Raw genomic sequence first — 20,026 nt, 5'->3', positions numbered from 1 at the left:
GTGTGGAGTTTGAAGGCAACTCTTAGCTAATGCATGGGTTAAATGTCAGTCGTCAGCATGAAATGACGGTGCTGTATGTTCAATTAAATATCGGAAATTCATCTTCTTTATCTTTATTTATAGCAAGAGGTTGTTCCCTCTTATTTATTGCGCCAGATTTGCACTGTCGTATCGTGTGCAGTGTCACCATTCTGAGGGAAAACTTTGACAAAATGGAAGATTTGTTACAGAAGAAAGGGAATGGAAATCATTTTGAGTAAGAATTAACGTCGTGTTGCATTCAGCCAGACATTGGCCAGTGCTGCCCTCGAATTAACGAGCTTAGCTGTTGGCCGCCTCTCTAGCATTGCTGGAGAATCGGACGGAGAGCCTGCCCCAGGCTAGGCGTTATGAGTCAATAGAAGACCGTGCCGGCGCCACGCAGTCTGGGCACAAAGGTATGTGGTGCCCTTTCAATTTGAACCCCGGGAACAGAAAGAAAGAGGGAAAAAAACTTGTCAGGGACTACCCTGAACGATCCCCACAGGAGAATTGCCGCGGCGAAGTCAGCTAGTTCACCGGCGACAACCACACCTGCACCGGGGCCTATTCACCGGCCGAGAGAAGAAAAAAATCTTGTCGGTGAGAGAGCACCCCCCGCTAATTGGCACTCTAAACTCAATCACAATATTAATTGTGCCCTATTCGGGGAGGGTGCGAATCTGACACCTTTGGTGGATTACGGAGGGGATACTTCTGAGTACGATCCCGCGTCAAAGGGGATTGGCCAGCGGAAAGAAGTCCACGTATCATTGGCTGATTTGCGTTTCGCCCGAGTAGGAACCAGCCACCTGGAATACGTCAATCAACGGCAGTTGACAGGGGAGAGACGGGCCAGCGGACTGCTCAATGTGTCCGACCGTATAACGTAGCGTCCAACAACCGCACAAGAAAGCCCTAACTAACGCGTCTGATAATATACGAGTGGCTATAAAGAGGGAAAAAAAGAAGGTTCATAACATTGGTTGGGATCTCAAAGCGAGTCAGTTTGTCTAGTTACCTGCCTGCGCGTGGAGCTGGAGCATAATACGACTGGGCGTTGGTGAGAGCAGTTGCATCTCCGAGGGAGGCCTGCGAAATCCTACAACTACCTGTGACAGAACTTTCGACTCCGTGCGCACACCTGTATTTGCCAAGCCGTACACACTGATCAGTAAGCTTTGTATCACTTGCTGTAGGCTATCAGTATTGCGAGGCATAGTTCTTCGAGTTGTCCACCAACGACACAAGATGCTATTCCATCCTCGGTCCATCATCCTCCTTGTGATAACTGTCTGTCATCTTACGGTATCGCTCCCACATGCGATAGCTAAGGCCGTGCCCCGGTCGGGCGAGCTGGTGAGCGCAACGCACCCGTCGAGGCAGCGAGACCGCCCCTCCCCGCCGTCCAACCTCCCCGATGCGGTCCTGACCGGCTCGACATCCGCCAGCACCGGCCACGAGTCGAACGTCATCATGACGCAGCAGAAGGAGCAAGTGCTGGGCGAACTCTTCCGCGCCTTCGGCTTGGAGAACAATACCTTGGAGCAGCCGGCACGTCGCCCAGAACCCCCACCCTTCATGCTGAATCTGTATAACTCCGTCGCCGACCCAACCTCCGGGAAACTGAGGATGCCCCGACCCTTCAACGCCAACACGGTTCGGTCCTTACCGGATAAAGGTAAGACTTCATCGTCCCCGTTAAATTTTAAACTTTGTTTGATTTGGCTGATTGAAGTTACTTGTATGCTGGAATGAGAGAGCGCTATGACACAACCCTAGCCTTTTTTATAAGAATGTTTTAACATGGAGCTTTGGGAGTCCACAAGCAAATTGGGACAGCTTGTTTCTTCGTGGAACACTGCGTGTTATCTCAGCGTACTCGTAAAAAAGATGTCCAATGTTAACCTTTGCAATGAGCATCAGCGCAGACAGAGGGCATAGCGGTATTTATTTCAACAGCGCATGTATACCACAATCCTCTGACACCATACAGGCCTATTAAATCAATCAAAAATCAAGGTGCTGCTCCGTGTCGGCACAAAGACGGTGCCCAAAGGCCGAAGCAAACTCAGCCATGCGTGATTCCAAAAACTTGTCAGATTTGTTCAACCGCGTCCGCCCCTGTTCGTGCGCGAGAAAAACACCCCCATTCAGCCCAATCACTGTCCTCTTTGTCTAGGTTTATTGGTTATCCCTGTCCCTCTCTTCGCACGAATAATTACAGTAATGAAGTAGGCCATATCGAACCACAGTCAGCATATTGTCTCCAGTGAGGACTGACTCAGGATGCATGGGTGACCTTTTCACACCTTCTTTTTTCCCCAATGCATTCTCCTATTCTGTAAGCGCTCACGACCCGAAACAGAGGACGCAAGATGCAAATTAATAAGATAAAGCTAGAGGAGCCTGAGCTAACTGTGCAAGCAGAGGAATCGTTCCATTCTGACCTGCCAATCACATTTTTGGTCCAAATTTACCAAAAATTTGTACCATCGTGCGAAAAGGAGTAGTCACATGCCTATGTACACGAGACCCCGTGTCATGAGAAAATGAAATGCATGTGGACTTGGGCCCAACTCTAAGACTATTGGCGCGCTTTATAATTTTTTTCAGGGTTTGTGGCGTTGCTCACTTCTGCAGTTAATCAAATATAAATCACATACTCGCGTAAACTCGTGCACCGGAGCAACCATAAAATATGGAATTCTTCGCGTCGCTTTATTTCTAATGTAAACCGGTTTGCCGCCTGTAATTCTATACGTGTGTTACACCAGCCACCCGTCCGTGCACCAATTAAACTCTCCAGGTGAGGATAATGAAGAGAAGAGGGTGAGAGCGGCCTCAGGGTACCCGCGGGTCCTCACACTCACTTACCGCCGTGATTTACGACTTGTGGCGGAAAATGACAAGTTATTATTTTGTTAGGGAACACCTGGAGTAAATTTTCCCCCATTACTGACGCGCTGTGACACCTGAAATATAGAAGTGAACTTTGTAGAGACGTTGATGATGTGCATGGCTATCGATCGAACCCAAAGTGCAGAAATTATGAACACGTGGAAACAGCAACATTGGTCTTTCAGAGTTAGGGACTGGGATGGATCCTGATTTTGCCGAGAACTTACGCGATGCGTTCTTGGCCCGAAAACCGTCCGTGTGTGACGTAGCTTTTCTCCTGCCCAATGTCAATGTCTTGTAGTCACACCTTTCTGTGAAGGTGAAATAGGGTCTACTGACATGTTCCATCAAAGTGCCACGGGATAAAAAAAAAGTCTGAATTATTCTTCTCAGCTGACGGAGCAGAGCGACATTGCTTGGGAAAGTCTGCTTTATTGCGCGTGTTACGCATGCGCAGTAAGTTTGCACGCTTTGGGGCTGGAGCAGGGGATATGCGTGAGCTGCCTAACAGTCTCACAAACATCATATTATTTCTACATCAATTACCAAGATATTTCCTCAACTGGGGTCCATAAAAATTCATCGTTCGATCATTGTAATAACTAATATCCGTTGGATTATGTATGTTAATATTGTATGTATTGTGTTCAGTGACTTTTCCACTAAAAAAACCTCTAACACTCTGAGGTGTAGTTATACAGAAATTTCAACCATCTCAGAACAACCATCCCAACCAAACGTCACTTAACACTGTGGGTTGAGATCTATGCAGCATTCACTTGTCATAAATTGGCCTCGCAAAAGTATCCCCATAAAAGCCGGTTAACCGGCGCATGGCTGCCTGCTGAGCTGGGGTCAGCTCGGGCTAGAAGTACACCGTTGCCGACCGTACCTAGCGGTGCTGAAGCGGGACGGTCTGTTGTTAGCGAGGTCGGCTGTACTTTTTGAACAGTGCAAATGTAGCTTCTCCCTCGGTATCTCGGCAGCCAGTGTTATTTTTGACAGAGCAGGAATACTAATAACATGGTATGTTTTTGATTGACGGTAACTCGGTAGTAGGTTGATGAGCTATGAGCTGGTTTGTACTTTGACGGGCTGGCTGATTGGTCCGACGACGTACCCCGGCAACGCCGAAGATATCACTGGGAGAGTTCGCAGTTTCTTAGACTGGAGAGTTTTTCCTTCCTCCGTCCTTCGACGGATACACTTAGGTATCTCCCTCAGTACTGTGGAGATGAAATTGCATCGGAATCAACGTTTTTAGACGAGCCTCAAAGACTAAGTTGACGAAATGATGCATATAAGCCACGGGGTGTCAGCAACTGGCCTTTATGACGGTCCTCTAAGCCCTCAGTAACTCTTCCTTTGAGAGACTGTTAATCACTTTTTCTCCCAGGATCTGAAGACTTTCATAAAACAATATTTTACAAAATCTGCAACGGTGAACATTTTTGACACGACAAAACCTCAATTCCAGCCGTTAACGGTACAGCCTCAAAAGACTTTATCAGACTACAATACGTGTGTCAAGGACGTGCAGAGTACATGTACGTGGAAACAGCGCTGGAAAAAGAACACAGCATTTCAAGGACGAAAACCAACCGTGCAAAAACTATTTCACGGTGAGAGTAATACATTCTTCCGATAGTTACACCAAATAAGGTGATGCCACAAAAGCATCAAGATCCAGACCCTGTCTAAAGGGTTGCTTGCCACCATGCTTAACAAAATATTGACAGGCAGAAATGGAAACCAGTCGAACAACAGCTGACGGTAAGACTTGCTTCTACAATAAGCAAAGGTATCTTCGCATGACAAGTATTTGCGATGCAGTCTAGTACCCTACAGGCGCAATCTTCGGTTGATGAGTCTGTACCCGTCACATCTTGCATGCTCTTGAAATAAAATCCCTTTTTTAAACCACCAAGATTTTTTTCTACGTAGATCATGGAACCTAAGTAGTGGTTGCAATCACACAATGCTTGTGACAAATTCACTCGATATACACAAACACGTTCACTGCGATGACAAAAGCAGGGAAAACGTATTGCAGTGATTGTGCAGGTATAGTAACAAAGTAGAAGTCGCCGCTGTTTGAACCTCAAGATCAGCTAGACCTTTTAGTGGGATGAGTTCATCGCGATTTTACCTTTAAACGCAGGGCGATACAGTCTCGCTCTGTGCTATGTGACCCGTCAGCTTTCAATCACTTCGCAACAGTTTCGCAAACGATCTGCGCCCTACGTCTCGCCGAGTACGGCCTGCTCGACTCAACGTCGCGAGGAGCGGTGCGTTGCCGAGTGCCGTCTTTCAGTGGGATCATCGCTCAAAATCACTCGCCCGAGCTAATTTAAACGACTCGTGTTGTACAAACGCATCCCCAGCGCGCGGGATCGGAGGGCAGGCGAGGTTTTTTCTTTAAACAAAGGCAGCCGCTTGTCCCGATATCCACGTCTGTCTACAGGACGATAGATCCTGAATTAGATGTCTCGGAGGGTGGCGATGAGAAACAAATTGAAGTTCATCGGCCTCTTAGGTAGTCGGGTGAAGAAAAATGCTTAGAATGATAGGGTTAGCAAAAGGATCGCACTTGTAATCGCAATGAAACGTGAAGTTACAAACACGGTCGACCTTCATTGAACCAAGCATTGACTAAACGTGGATTTGGAGTTCTATGTGACATTTTCCTTGATGCAAACCCTGCATGCCAGTGGCGTAGGAATTAATGCTATTTTCAACAGTTAACAAGTACCGTAATCGGGGCCTTTGTACCTCTAAGATTGCTCGTGATAAGGAAAATGTGAAAGATAGGAAATGTTTAGGGACTGTATACTTCCCAGAAGTGGCGTAACCGGGGTGCACTTTTGCAGGGGGCACGTAGGAGCCCTCATCTCTGGAGCCTAGGCGCTCAATGGATTCGGTCACAGTTGAAACACTGACCGAGGTGGACTAGCACCAGATTTGTCCTTTCTCTAATTTCTGAGGGGGAAGGTGGCACATGGGGACGTGTCTCCATGCCCCTTTGCTTATGCCCTTGATTTCCAGTCTCTGTACTGAAAGTACGACGACGGGTGTGCTGTTGGATTTTGGAGGATTCCAGATTCCTCGAAAAGATATGCCAAGTAACCTATATGGTTGGAAACGAAACGAACCGAGGTGGAAAAAAAAACACGTGATTCCAAACTGACGTACTTTCTCAGTTTGTTTTTCGCTCACAAGAAGCTGTAGTCGACCACTGAAAAGGGTAATTGAGTGGTGTACTCGATATAGCGTTGAGTATGACACTTGCTCAATGGATATAGGCATCACCTGTTGTCGAGGCCTAGGCTTTCCGTGGCACAGGTGTGCACGTGTTTGTTGACACTGGCCCTCGTCTTACACGATTATCACTCATAATTATTTGTTACACTGACAGCGGGGTGGGTTCGGGTTATCCACACATGCCAATACCTCAGGCCGCAAACACGTACCGTCAACTCTTCCTGCGTCACCCCCTTGTTTCGATGGGTAACCTTCCCGCTCTTTAAAGTTCACCTTGAGCGCCAGGATGGAAATGTTGGGTGCCAGACAGATACTGCACCATGTGGAGCCGTGCTACCTCCTCAAGGGGTATTATATGCAGGGCTGAATATAGGAACCTTGAACTACTTGGTCTTCAGTCCTCAGGGGGGACAAGTCTTACCCGTGACTTAACCACATTATGACACTGATCCAAAGCACATTATTTTTTCTCTTCCCAACCCTGACTCATATGTGACAATCCTTGACCTTGACTTCTAGAAGAGTTCAAGATGATAGATGCAGTTTGCTCTGTGCCCTTACCTTCTACGAATGAAACACAGTGTTTGCGTCATTGAATCGAAAGCGAGGCTACCCCTGCTGTTTAGTTTTCGGGATGAATTTAATGCAATAGTAGCCGTGACAGACACAATCTCCTGACACGTGATGAAGTTCCTTTCAACAGCTCATTTCTCACGTAGGTATGACCCCTCCCCGCCTAAAAGCCTTCCTCGATGCGCAGGGGTCCTCTTTATATTCAAATCAGGTTTGGGTGCAAATAAATCCTAGGGGAATGTCAACCTCGCCGTTTTTCGGCGCATTCTTCGAAATAACGGAGAGCCAGCGTTGTAAACCAGCTCCGCCTCTATTTGAGGCTTTCGGCAGAATCGATTTGAAAAACAACAAACGGACATGGGGTTCTTCAACTACATGGTTATAGTTACGGATTTAGAAACAAGACACTTGGTGTTCCGCACAAGCAGTTTACAATTACAAAATTTGTACACGGTTGGGAACTCAGGGAATGGTCAAGGTCAGCGAATCTTCCGTAATGTTACGCTCAAAAGCTGACCTCATGTAACACAATGTAGAAATGCAACATAGGCAAAACATTGCTATTAAGGATTTGTATAACAACGAGACAAAGGCGAAGCCTCATTGACCATTTCCCCATTGACCATTTCCTCATTGACCATTTTTTGGTAGGAAACACAATGTTACTGTACACAAACCATAAGCACTCTCGTGCCTGCACGATTCTTATCGTACTACGTGTGTGCTTACCTTGCACTCTATACCAAGGCCTGTAGGGGCGATATCCACCATGTTTGCTTTTACTTTCCTGTACCGGTGCCCAACATTTCTTGACTTTATCTCGAAGCCTTCTTTCTCTCCAATTTCCTCGGCCTAATTCAAGCTCACAGGTTGATCGTTGTCGACTTTCGTTTAAAAACGTGCCTCATGCAATTGACAGCTTTACTGAAATGTGCAGGGCGCGTCAAAAAAGCCATTTGAACACAAGACCATTGTCAAAAGACCTTTGTCAGTCGACACATGGTTGCTTGTATCATCGCGCACAGCATTGTCCAGGTGCATTGTAAGAACGCTATAGCCTGCATACCTCCACACACACATTCCCAAATCCAATCAGACCCTAGACCATTTCCTTAAAATTTGTTCGCCTTTATTCAATTTGTTTTCCGTCTAGTAGAGATTGACATTTGACGCTTAACATGTCCCTCCGCTGACTGGAGTTCATTACCTATTCAAGCCGAAGCTACTTCTAGTTCAAGCTAAAGAACTCCCATCTTTGCCCAGTTCCAGGTGCTTTGAAGCGCCTCCCCTTTGTACGCTGCAGAAATGTTTTACGCACCCTAGCTTAAACGTCCCTGGGAGAATAAAGTTACGACTGTACCCTTTTGAAAATGCGGCAGTGCATTTTATTTGTCTGATTCTGTTTTCATTACCCAATGTGTATTGCTCACTGGCCATTTGTTATGCTGGCATTATTTGTTTTTGCTGTAGGGGACTAGTTCGTTGAGACAAATCACACGCGGCCGAAGCACCTGCGAACATAGACTGGCCATTCAAGTCCTCTAATGCGCTTCTTAATGGAACCTCTCGAAGTTCTAAGCTTCTAGAATTATTGGCACCTGCAGGCATCTTCGACAGGGAAACATTTTACCGATCTTTACAGGTTACTTGGGACGTTGAGTCAAGAAATAGGCAGCTTTTGAGTGGAAGCTGACCCAAAGGAGGTCATCAGAACGGTGAAAAGGACATCCCAGTGGCACCATAACGTCCTTTTTTTCTGTGGCTTGACCTTCCTTGCATGCAGGTCTTGGGAAACCACCAGGCCTGGCGAGGACCTCTTGTCCTCTTCTTTTGTTCTGTGTCCTCAGTTTGTTAAACACGCACAAGAACATCCTATTTATGTCCTACAAAAATGCAGTTAGCGATGGCTTCTTGTAATGGGGGGTCAATTGTCATGAACACCCGTGCTTGTAGAGGGTTGTATGATATTACTGGACTTATAAATAAGTTTAAGTTTTTGAGTGACTTGCGTCTCACTTGAGGCACTCGCCTTCGAAACTCGACCCTGCCTGGCACGGTATTGAAGCCTGCGCTACACGTTCGTCAATAAAATGATTGGTGGGGGTGGTACGGGTGATGACAGCGCGAGTTTACAAGCTGGCTGCCTCGGGTCCCCGAGGGTGGTGCCCAGGTGTGTAAATTGTGTACAGTTTGGCCTATGACTGATCCCTGACGTCTTCAACCTGGGTAGATGACAGGTTGACTCAAGGTTAAATTAGCTTTAAAGGGAGATTTTCTTCTAGTCTGTTTCAAATTTTTTCCCTGGATTTCCTCTCCACCAACGCCTTTGTCATTCCGACGCGAATCGCAGGTGTCGTTAAACTTTGTACGCGCATATGGTGCCCAACTGAACAGTAACGTCTTGACTTTGAAATAAAACTTCAGTTGAAGGGGGTATAATAAAATATTCGGAGGCGAACCTTGAGTCAGCAGAGAGATAATTTCTTCCAAGGTCGCCAATCATTAACTTTCAGTTTATGACTCCTCGTTCAATGACAGAATGGATAAAAAATTCATACAGGAAGTCTCAAAACCCACAAACACCATGAATAAATAAATGAACAATTTCTGATACTATCAATGTTGCAAATATGCATTTCAATAGCTGGAAACGCGTGAGTGGTGTCCTGTAATGGTTTGTCGCACACATCATTTATTTCATACATTAGGAGTCTAAAATACCCAGCTCCACTGTAAAGGTTGTATTTGATCATAAATTTCTTTCGAATAAGTAGAGCCAGGCAAGACGAAGCCAAAAAAAACCCTCCTAAATGTCTCTTGTGGTGGCGCTATCTCCTTTTAAAAGCGATGGTTGAATGAGACGCCAAAGTTCGAGAGATACTCTCAGAACTTTCCCAACTGGAAATTTTTGTAGCAGGTGGGCAGGGAAGACTTCAAGCGAGGGGAGGCCGTCTTAGGTATGCCGACGGCGTGTCTGCCCCGGCCGGTGCGATACTGCCGGGTCGGCTCATGTTTTTATCCCCTGCAGGTGCCAGCGACGTTAGCTGTAATGCCTCTGGCTCCAGGGGGGTACAGCTGCGAGAGGGAACCGGCGGCTCTGATCCCAGCGCTAGGTTCCAGAGCAAAAGCCCTGATGCGAACAGGTGGGCTAGGTGGTTGTCAGGACTCTGATCTGGCAGATAATAGAAAACCAGAGGGGGTAAGATGAACGCTTGTCAGAACTGAAGACAGGTTGGAGCCAGTGAGCTAGCATTTTTTTTGGGGGGGGTGGTACTTGGGCTTACACCAGTCCCACAAAGATTAAAAACAGCACTAGAGCCAAGGAAAATAAACAGGTCATCGCTGTAAATGATGGAAGCATATTGTGTGTCCCAGACACCGCACAGAAAAGTATACGCATCCTCCACTGATGGGTCCATGTGTGAGTTGCGCATGTCCTCAAATTACACTTGTGTCAAAAGTTACAAATCATCGTAGAATGCAATCAAAACACATCTTTACCTCCTTCTGAGATGTCTTCAGCTGTTTAGACTGTTTTCTGCTGGTGTTAGTGATTATGTTTGTCACATCCATTTACTGATATGATAAGTCCTGACTTCTTTGCAAAACTACTGATAGGTATATGCTTGATGCCGACCCCCGTTTAAGCTCTAGTTCAAGGTACACACTTTTGTCGTCATTAGCCCTGTTAAGAACCCTCCCTAGGTATCCATTTCTGCTCCATTTGGTTTTCTGGATGTTCTAAAAAGAACGGGTCCAGTTGATAGACAGAGGGCCTAACGTGGCACGCTTGTCCCCAAGGCAACTGACTTTGAGAAAAGTGTAGATGATGACTGGAGAACTGATAATAAAGCCCTATCCTCTCCAAATCATCACCAAAATGTACTGTCATCCAGGAAGCAGTATTACAGTTGACTTAGGCCTATGGTTCGCTGCGATACACAGGCGTCGCGATGGGGGAGACGGGGGCACTTATCCCCCCCCCCCCGGAAAAAAAAAGAAAACTAAAAGGGAAACGGGGAGAAAGGCGTTGAAAAGGAATGAAAACTGACAAGTTTCTTGATAAAAATCCTCAAAATTGACACCCTCCCACCAGCAGTTGATCGTTTACCGTTTACCGTTTCTTAGCTGACGGGGATTTGCCTCCTGCCCTGGTGATTTTCTCCCCTATGTGTCCCTCCTGGAAAAAACCTTGCAAAGCCCATGTCCAGTTAAGACTTTATGCCTAAATCATTTAGCTTCATTAGAAAGAAAAAACAATACCGACAACATTAATCAGATACAAGAAAACACAGGATACAATCATATACCAATTTCAAAGACAAGAATAAAAACTCGACAAATCCAAATAAACCATGCTCCTGTGCAATCATTTAAAATCAACGTAATAACCATCAATATCTCTCCCATAGCTTATATTATTTACAGATAAATAAATAAATTGCGCCAATACAATGATAATGATGATTCATATCTGATATGATTCACCCGGGGCGATATGAAAGTAGTCTTCTCGCCCAACTTTGAGAAGTGTTCCCTTGTCAGCGACAGGATGCACCTTGTTACGTATGACTTCGGGTTGGTTCGACTTGTCACAACACAGGTGAATCGTTTGTCTACAGGTGTGTGATCGGTTTGCGCAGGCACCCATTCGTGAAGTCCGGCATGATGAAGCATAGATGGATGAAGGGACTTGCCTTGTGTCAGTGCGATGAGGTGGCCGTTTGGATCCGACGTTGAGCTATGCTTTTGTGACTCAGATCAGATGGACGAGTTGAAGGAAGAGGAAAATGTTTCAGTGATGGGCTCTTTCAAGTTCTTTAGAGAGTCCTTCATTTATGTGCATGAAAGTACACGCTTTGGTGGTTACATTGGAAAGTGTTTCTTCTGTCCTCCTTCCGCTCTAACGTTCCCAAGCCGATTTGAACATGATACAATAATGTGAGTAAAAGCAACTTTCATCTGGAAATTATTTCATCTATTTGCAGGAACTGGAACGGGCTTTGTATAAGCTAGCCATTACAGGGGCATTCTTGGGTTGGAATGGGAAACAGTCTCATATTTCCCCCACCAAATTGGGGTTGAGCTTTTGCTTCCAAGGCACAATACAGATACACGTATATAAGCTATACTGAAGTGTTTTGCAAGGCACAAAATTCAAGAAAAGTTGACAATCATATCTGCTTGGCATGCCGGCATGTCAAGTTCGTCTGATCGTGTTCATAGTAGATATTTCTGGATTTGGAGTCTCAGTTCTACGCTCCCCACGGTACGGACGCGTGCAGATAGACCACGGTTCTTGAATTTAATTTTCAATGACGTACCCCACACCGAAAGCCAAAAGCAGCCGAATCCCTCAGATCGCTTCAGAAAGGGCATTGACGGTTCTCTGTGGTGTGGGAGTGGAAGCTTATGGGTTCTGACAACTCAGTCTTACAATTACCGGTGTTGGCCAAGCCGCCTCTAATCCAATAAGTCACCAAAGTGCCGAGGGAAAAAAGATCACAAGGGCCAGGTTTTTCCAGGCAAACATGTAACAATTTGGAGAAATTTCAACAGGACTTTTAGCCTCTGAATGATTGGGAGTGTATAAAAAACAGGCCTCAGGCGGCTAAAGGTTATTTCTGCTATGCCACATGCAGATGCCTATGCGCTCGCACACACCTGTGCCTGGAAAATTAGTCAAGGTGTGCAAAAAGGCCATTTGTCCTCCGGGTTAAAATATTACACTTTTTATGGACGGCTACTCAATCTCTTTACGAAAAGGGGAAAAAAAGATCTCACTGAAAGGTTGCACCAACATTTCTCCCAACTAGGGAAACAAGAGTCAAAAAGAAGCCAGTTCCGGAAATTGTTTTTCCCTGCTTTTTTTTTCTTCTGCTCAATTTTCGAAGAGGTAGGTAACGTGCCTGTTTATTAATTCGGATGATTACATCCTTGGCATGCGTGTCGGGCGGAATGAAAGTTAATCGACCGAGCCCAAATAGTCCAGTCACACCTGCATCCTTCATGGAGGTCCGTCTATTTTTAATCCGGTCATTTCTGACGCAGCCTGTTATCAAACGCATTCGTCCACCGAGTGTGTGTGGGCGCGTGGGGTTGATGGTTAATGGGCCGCTTTTTGCCTGGTTTGCAAATATAAGTCTTCTCACCCGTCACCATAACGTCACGCAGCTGAGCTGTCATTGGCTCCCATAGCGGTTCCCCGAACTTGTTACCAAGTCACTGCTTCTGTAAACTTTATGAAAATGGCCTTTGCCATGACCTTTATTTAAAGTATTCGTTACAGGACACAGAAAAACACAGTTAACGAACAGAAGGACGGGTGCTGATTTCTGTTTATGAAGCGGGTCATTAAAGGGGTAGTTAACAAAAGCAAAAAAAACCATGCATGCATCTCACGCACAGAAAAGGAAGGTACAGTAACAGTTGGGGACAATATGAGAGGAAAATCTAAAGTTACACTGTTTTCTTGGACATTTTTACAGCCAACAAGCACCGACTCCATTTTCAGTTCAACCTGAGCCACGTGCCTCCGACGGAGATGCTCTTGCAGGCCGAACTCCATCTCTTCCGGCTCAAGCCCAAGATACGACCCACCGTCTCGGCGTCTGGAAAACGGCAACCCTTCTACCAGGTACGCCCTCCACCGGTCTGATTTCCTCTTGCACCGAGCAGGAATCGAACCATGCAACGTTTGCGCATGCTGATTACCATAATTATGAACAATGATATGACGTAACGTTTGTATTCTTTCCCTTTTCCGCAGATCCAACTCTATCAGCTTGCCAATGACGATCTCACGTCGCTAGAGGGCGCTAAACTCATTGGACTGCGTTTGGTGGGAAGCGTGGGGACTGAATGGGAAGTCTTCAGTATTACAGAGGGTGAGAATCTGTTGCGGGTGTTTATTAGGCATCGTAATATGCAAATAACTGCATCGTGGAGATTGTGAAACGCAACGGTGTTATGTTCGCGCTTTCAGGTGTGGTACCCAGAAAATGTTGTTTGTTTTCCGTAAAACCTCAGCCATGAGCTTGCAAGAAAACTTTGGCTCGATCTTAAAGTTGTAAATCATTCCGTCCATAGAAAGTGTAAGTGGATAAATGATGAAATGGAAGTGACAACCAAAATGGAGGTTCTACCAAAGTTTATGCTGAGATGCTTCCAGTACCCAAATGTCCAGTTTAGGGCTGCATAATAGGAGTATGTGTTATCGGCAGTGATAGAAACGTCCAAGACTGCTTCGAATTAATCGATGCTTGGCCTTCCGTTCCAGCCGCTTCAAGATGGCTCGCCGACGAGAGCTCCAATCACGGCGTGCTGGTTACGATCACGTCACTCACCGGAGAGCCTATGGACGAGAACTTCATCCGGTTTGCCCAACAGGGCAAGCACCACCCGAGCAAGCACCCGTTCCTCGTGTTGTACACCAGCGACCTGCGGCAGGCAGACAATTCCCAATCGGGGCAAGGTGGGTTGTGGGATAGGACGGGGGGGGGGCTTTGGGGCTGATGTTTAGGTAATTGTGCGGGTGGTGTTTGGAGGAATTTGGAGCAATAGCGGAAAAACGGTGACTATCGGTCGAAGTTGACAGATGTTCATCTTTACAAATTCGCAGGACACACTTCTGGCGTCACGAATTGGCGTTCGTGTTCGCTTTTGGCGGCGCCGAGCTTGAGCCAATCTAGGGCTTGTCTTTAGAACAGAACATTCTCCGAGACCGTCCATGATGTTGTAGACTCTGGGATTGATAGCGCATGACATCCCCTTTACCTCGAGAAATTGACCGTGATCAATCAGCGTAAGGCCGAGTGCTACCAGCCAATGAACACCCTTTTACTGTCGTTTCTAACCTACGGCTCCAATTGGCTGGCGTGAGGGGGTGGCAGAAGATTTGGTATCATGGCCAACGGACACTAAAACCGTGTCCGAATATTTGGCTGTGACCTGAAATTACGCACGAGTCTATGGTAGTGGCCGCTGACAGTTCCCATACAGTAGTAGCCTAAAACTACTATTTCTCACCCGTGTTTTCTGTTTTTGTGTACACAGGAGCTGCTGGAAGTGCATATGAGAATTTCTTCGAGACCTACGGAAACCTCAACTCGGCTCCATTCACCGACTCCACGCAAGCCGGCCCCACACCCAACGTGCACACCAACCGCTACGCCCCCGACAAAGTATCGGCCACGAAACAAACGCGGACGGGGTCTGCCACGTCCAGAAACCGGCGGGACAACCGGCAGGATTTGGTGCCGACGGAAGACCCAGTCACGGACAGTGGTGGTAACAGCGGCGGTGGCAACAGCAAGAGGGACCACCGGCTCAAGGGTACGTGCGCCCGAAAGTCCATGTACGTGGATTTTCACGAGATCGGGTGGTCTGACTGGATCATCTACCCGGAGGGCTACAATGCGTTCGAGTGCACCGGCCGCTGCCCCTTCCCGCTGAGCCAGACGGTCCAGCCGTCCAATCACGCCACGGTACAGAGCCTCATGCATCTCATCTCGGCCGACGTGGCAGCGCCTTGTTGCGTGCCCAGCCAACTCGACCCCATCGTCGTCCTGTTCTTCGACAGCGACGGCAACGTGGTGCTCAAGCAGTTTGACAACATGGTGGCAACCGCTTGTGGCTGCCGTTGAAAACAAGTATTTAAAACAAAAATTGAAGGGGTTCACTAGTCATATACATTTATATAAAAAGGGAAGAAAATTCTGATATTGAACAACTGGAAACAGTTGTTCAAATTGCTCTGAAAGGAAAGAACAGACCAAGTGTTTTTCGAGCCTGTATAACTTATCTCCAACTGTTCATTCAGTGCTCAAACTACAATCTTACAGTGCTCAACCTATCACTTAAGTCTTTATGTGGACAAAATGCTATGATATAGAATCTAATTATTAGTACGTAAACAGTGCAAGTGGTTAAATTTGCATGTCTTTAGTGTACATACAAGGTATCCTCAATGTTCCCCATATTTTAGGGTTTCAAATCCAATGTGGTCGTCCGGTCATGAAATTTTCATCGTCTAAAATCTGCGATGCGTACTCACGTTTGTTCATCTGATTGTCCACCTGTTTGTTTATTAAAAGGGCAGTACATTATTTCTCTCGGTGCCAAATGAACGCTCCCGATACACCACAGACCATTTCCCAACTCATGCTTTGACTCTACGAGTTTTTAACAGCAAATAGTTCAACAGCTAAGTAATAAATGGCCAATTTCTTAACACGCTGCAAAGAAACAGCCATCGTCTGCGTGTAGTATAAACAAAACCAGGATTCCTTTCTTCATATCAGCGGTAAAAATTATTTTCTTACCTTCCCTTATTATAATTTTATTCTGTTTAAAAAAATGTTATTTTTGATTTATGAATAATGAAATGTGCACCCAGCTTTGTATTCAAAACAAATCCGTAAGATAACGTGCAGAAATTTTTTCAAAGTTTCTGAGGGAAGACGCAAACTGCAGGCTCCTCGTCACGAGCACCATTCATACACTGCAACCAAGTCTTTAATTGGCTCTCTTGGATAGGCAGCGAGTTGCAAAACAAACCCCGAGCTGGACAAAGAGAGGGTGCAAGTTTAATACCAACAGAGGCTCCTTTGGTAGGAACTGCATTTGGTTGGTTTACAAACGACTAAGAAACGCACACGTTACGGTCACGTCGCTACCAACTGAATACTCCCAACCAACATGGCTCTTATTAACCAATGAGGGCGTGCTCTGCGGATACCTGTGTATCTCCTTCACGAAGTCCAGAGCTGAGCAATATAAACCTGAACTGACAACAGACAGTACACTTAAATTTCTGCTCAACCCACGTACCTTCGAGTATTAGACCTTATTTCTTAGACATAAGGGACTATAGTTTATCGAATGTAAATATTAAATAAAAACTTCTTTATACATTAGCGTTGTTTTTATGTTTGCCAATAAAGTTGAATGTTGTGTTCAATATTTAGAAGTTGACATGTATTATAAGATGAAGATGTTACGGATTATTTCCTCACGTTGTACAAAACCCGTGTTATATGAAGCATCTATGGTTCAAAATTTATGTTGCATTAAAAAAAGGAATTATTTGTGACCAACGTAAGTGCCAGTGCATTTCGGATTGAAACCTTGCTCAGTAAATCCAACTCTGAGAAGGGCACTTATCTTGTAACTACTTGTTATAATGAAGGAAGGCAGTTCGTATTCCAACAGCGCATGCCCAATAGGTCTACCCTATCAGCGAGGCCATACGCTGACTGGTGCGCGTCCTTTGTTCTCGAATGACCCTGACCTATTGAAATACCGAATAGGTTCATTTTGAGTCCTGCAGCATAAAATGGTACTTGGTTTGTGCAGTTCCAAATCCATCGTATCTTACCAAAAACTTTGTAGGATTTGGGCAAATTAATTTTGTGAAAACATGCAGTTTTCTATTCTGTAACAGCAGAACCATTTCTTCAGCAGTGTCTGGACAAAAAGACATCATACATCATAGTTCTTCCTGACCAAGCTACTTAGGATTTTCATCGTAGTAGTATTCCCACGTGTCCAAAATGAACTCTGAGCATAATCTCTCACAGACGAAATTTTCAGAAACCTGCTGCAAACATTTCTAGGTAAGAGTTAATTTCCATTCAACACATTGGAGTTAGTGCTTATGAATTCAAGTTTAATCTTTAAGCTGCAATTGGCCCAACCTAACGGACCATAAAAGAAACAACTATAAAATGTTACAAATGCTCTTTTGTCTAAGTTCTGGGTTCCACTGGTGGAAAAGTTCTTTGAGAATTTATTTGAAATTCCACAAGCTGACATGTCTAATTAGTGTTTCATCAATTCTTTGTACATTTGTACATTCTTAATCGTCTAATAAATTGGTATTATTTAATCACACAATAGCCTGTGCGCCTGTGGTGTGCTTGTCTGTGCGTATGAGTATGGGTCTCCTAAGGAACTTCATGCAAGCCAGTCTGGGCACATGACCACTTTCTTGGGAACCTGCCAATTTGGCTTGATTGAGGTGGCTGCTTTGTGTTCAGAGCCGTAACCACATTGTTAATGCCATAAAAGGAGTTACTCTACAGCTACGCATATGGTTGGATCCCTGCACTATGTGTTGTCCAATAGAGATTTTGCGTGGTAGCCATCTTGCAGGGCTGTTCTTTTGTTCCACAGGGAAACTTCCTTTGTGCATACCCTGTGGAACAAAAGCACTGGCCTGCAAGATGGCTGCCATGCAAACCCTTTCTTGATCATGACTGATTCATGGGTACTGCCAAAGCAATATGACAAACCAACTGCCTCATTGAAGCAAAGATTGTGAGGGGGAGATGGAAAAGTCAATGTTTGGAGAATCCTGCTCAGGACATCAAGCGCTATAAATCAACTCCTCGTCCTCTGAGTCAAAAAATATCTTGCCACAGTATTATCCCAAACCTTTCACATTTGTGCAAGCATGCTTCTTGGCTATTCATTCAATGCTCCAAAGTTTGGGGAGTGTAGCAATGCCCATCACAAATCCATCATAACCTTGGCCATGTAAACAGGGGTCTCACTATTCACAGATCACGTAAGTAGCAGGAGGCTGGTATTTGCAATTGAGGGACTTTTATGGACTTGTGAGAACTTGAATGCATCCGGACAATCTTTTTAACTGAATACACGTGCATGTAATATGATTTAAACTACTGCTCTGTAAGGAAAATGAACTGGATATATTCTTTGAAAACAGAAATTATCTCAGCCGATTTTGAAGTATGCTTCACACTGGAGCACAATATGACAGAAGTGTAATTCCAACAGAGCCTAACAGTTCTGCATTTGTTGAAATATCTACATCTACATCAAGCCTTGAGCCCGCTTTTGTCACCTAGGCTGTGGAAACTGTTGCAGGAGACTTGTCGCTTGCTGACTGGTCATCTTGCCAGCAATTTTACCGCTCTTAACGGCAGCCTTGGTTTCCTGTCTCACTTTCTGCAGAAGAGACATCACCAAACAATACTAGGATTTACCAATTTGATCAGCCATGCCCTTTAAAAGGCAGATGGAAAGTGGGCGCAGCAATCTGCCACACCTTCCCCCGCCCTTCCCCCAATGCAACAATCAACGGTAAATGTTTACACAATACTAAGGCAAAATCCTGGCTAAACTAAAGTATTCTTAAAGAGATGAAAAACTAGCAACACTGGCCGGAAAATTTCATCAACATAAACTGCTTGTGACCTCTGTAATCCCAATGAGATATGGGTTTGCCATTAATCTGAGTAACATTACTACGATAGAACTCCACAAACTGCCTTTTTTAACATTCGGACATATCGCTCAACCATGTCAACATGTTTTAAAAGGCAATTTGTTCATGTGGAATCCTCGTTAGGCCTATTCAGAATTGCAAACACAAAGGACTTGGCTTAGTAGTATTGCCCTTCAATCCATGACTATGAGGATAAGTAATGTGTCCAAGTTAGGCAGGCAAGAGTTCCATTAATTGACAACACTTGAGGCCCTGCGCATAAACCTAAGAGACTTGGCTGAAAAACCTACCGGTAAGTGTTTTCTAAGTAAAATGCTTCAGAATTTCTCGGCTAAATTTCACTTTGTAGGACATGTTATCAGTTTCAGATGGCTGTTATAACATTTTAAAGGAAAATTTGTATTGTCCGTAGGCGTAAGGAACTCTTTCCATTAAGCCTATTTAACATCATTGTGAGGGTATATCGTCAAAGTGACATCTTTCCCTTCCTGACATTACCTTGGCTTCCATGCAGCACTTCTCGAAAAGTCGGATCTCCTCAGTGCAATCTGTGTCGTTATAATCATGTTTTTTCCAGCATGCCATTAAAACACTCATCTCCGTGATGCATTCCGCAGCTGTTATTGATTAAAAAGCATACATCACTCGATAATTTTTAAACAAAATTTAAAAGCGTAAAAACCCTGCAATTACGAGTAAATTTTGCAAATTACCGGTACCAAAAAGCAACTAGTCAAACTGTTATTGTTAAACATGTTGAAAGACATGAAAGAGTCAGTTTGATATCCGGCAACTCACCTCCAGGCCTATTCTTTCTTAAAGCCACTTTATCTCTCAGCTTAAACTCTCTTTGCCGAAACTCAAATCTATTTGGCCAATAGTGATTTCTGAGGATGATTTCATTCATACGTTTCGACATTTTTGCAGCCCTTTTTCCCTACGTAAAAATTCAGTTTCGTGCGTTGTCGGTCATCGACGAAGGGTAATATCTGAGGTCACCTTTCAATAAGTCAACGCTTG

The 20,026-nt window shown here is 45.1% G+C and overlaps 2 protein-coding genes and 1 long non-coding RNA gene across 3 annotated transcripts in view; 1 reads left to right on the top strand and 2 right to left on the bottom strand.

Annotated features, from left to right (window-relative positions):
• The window catches only part of LOC110973702 (uncharacterized), a 33,061-nt gene extending 24,232 nt beyond the window's left edge, over window positions 1–8,829 (bottom strand). Inside the window, exon 1 of the long non-coding RNA XR_002597499.2 lies at window positions 7,483–8,829. This is a non-coding gene — a long non-coding RNA (uncharacterized LOC110973702). The remainder of the gene's footprint in view (window positions 1–7,482) is intronic.
• On the top strand, window positions 52–17,651 carry LOC110973657 (bone morphogenetic protein 2-B-like). Its single transcript, XM_022224647.2, has 5 exons — window positions 52–1,699; window positions 13,242–13,390; window positions 13,523–13,640; window positions 14,033–14,227; window positions 14,809–17,651. The coding sequence occupies exons 1-5, from the start codon at window positions 1,270–1,272 to the stop codon at window positions 15,396–15,398; spliced, it is 1,482 nt and encodes a 493-aa protein (XP_022080339.1). The 5' UTR covers window positions 52–1,269; the 3' UTR covers window positions 15,399–17,651.
• Window positions 17,402–20,014, bottom strand: LOC110973687 (small ribosomal subunit protein mS37-like). The gene is made up of 3 exons (XM_022224694.2): window positions 19,805–20,014; window positions 19,505–19,623; window positions 17,402–18,726 (listed from the first exon to the last, which is right to left on the bottom strand). Exons 1-3 carry the CDS (start codon window positions 19,923–19,925, stop codon window positions 18,619–18,621), a joined length of 348 nt encoding a protein of 115 aa, XP_022080386.1. The 5' UTR covers window positions 19,926–20,014; the 3' UTR covers window positions 17,402–18,618.
• Between the last annotated feature and the right edge of the window lie 12 nt (window positions 20,015–20,026).

The sequence above is a fragment of the Acanthaster planci genome, linkage group LG19 (genome assembly GCF_054643075.1).
Source record: "Acanthaster planci isolate LZ-2023a linkage group LG19, COTS_SCS, whole genome shotgun sequence".
NCBI lineage: Eukaryota > Metazoa > Echinodermata > Asteroidea > Valvatida > Acanthasteridae > Acanthaster > Acanthaster planci.
This window is presented reverse-complemented; position numbering and strand designations above follow the sequence as displayed.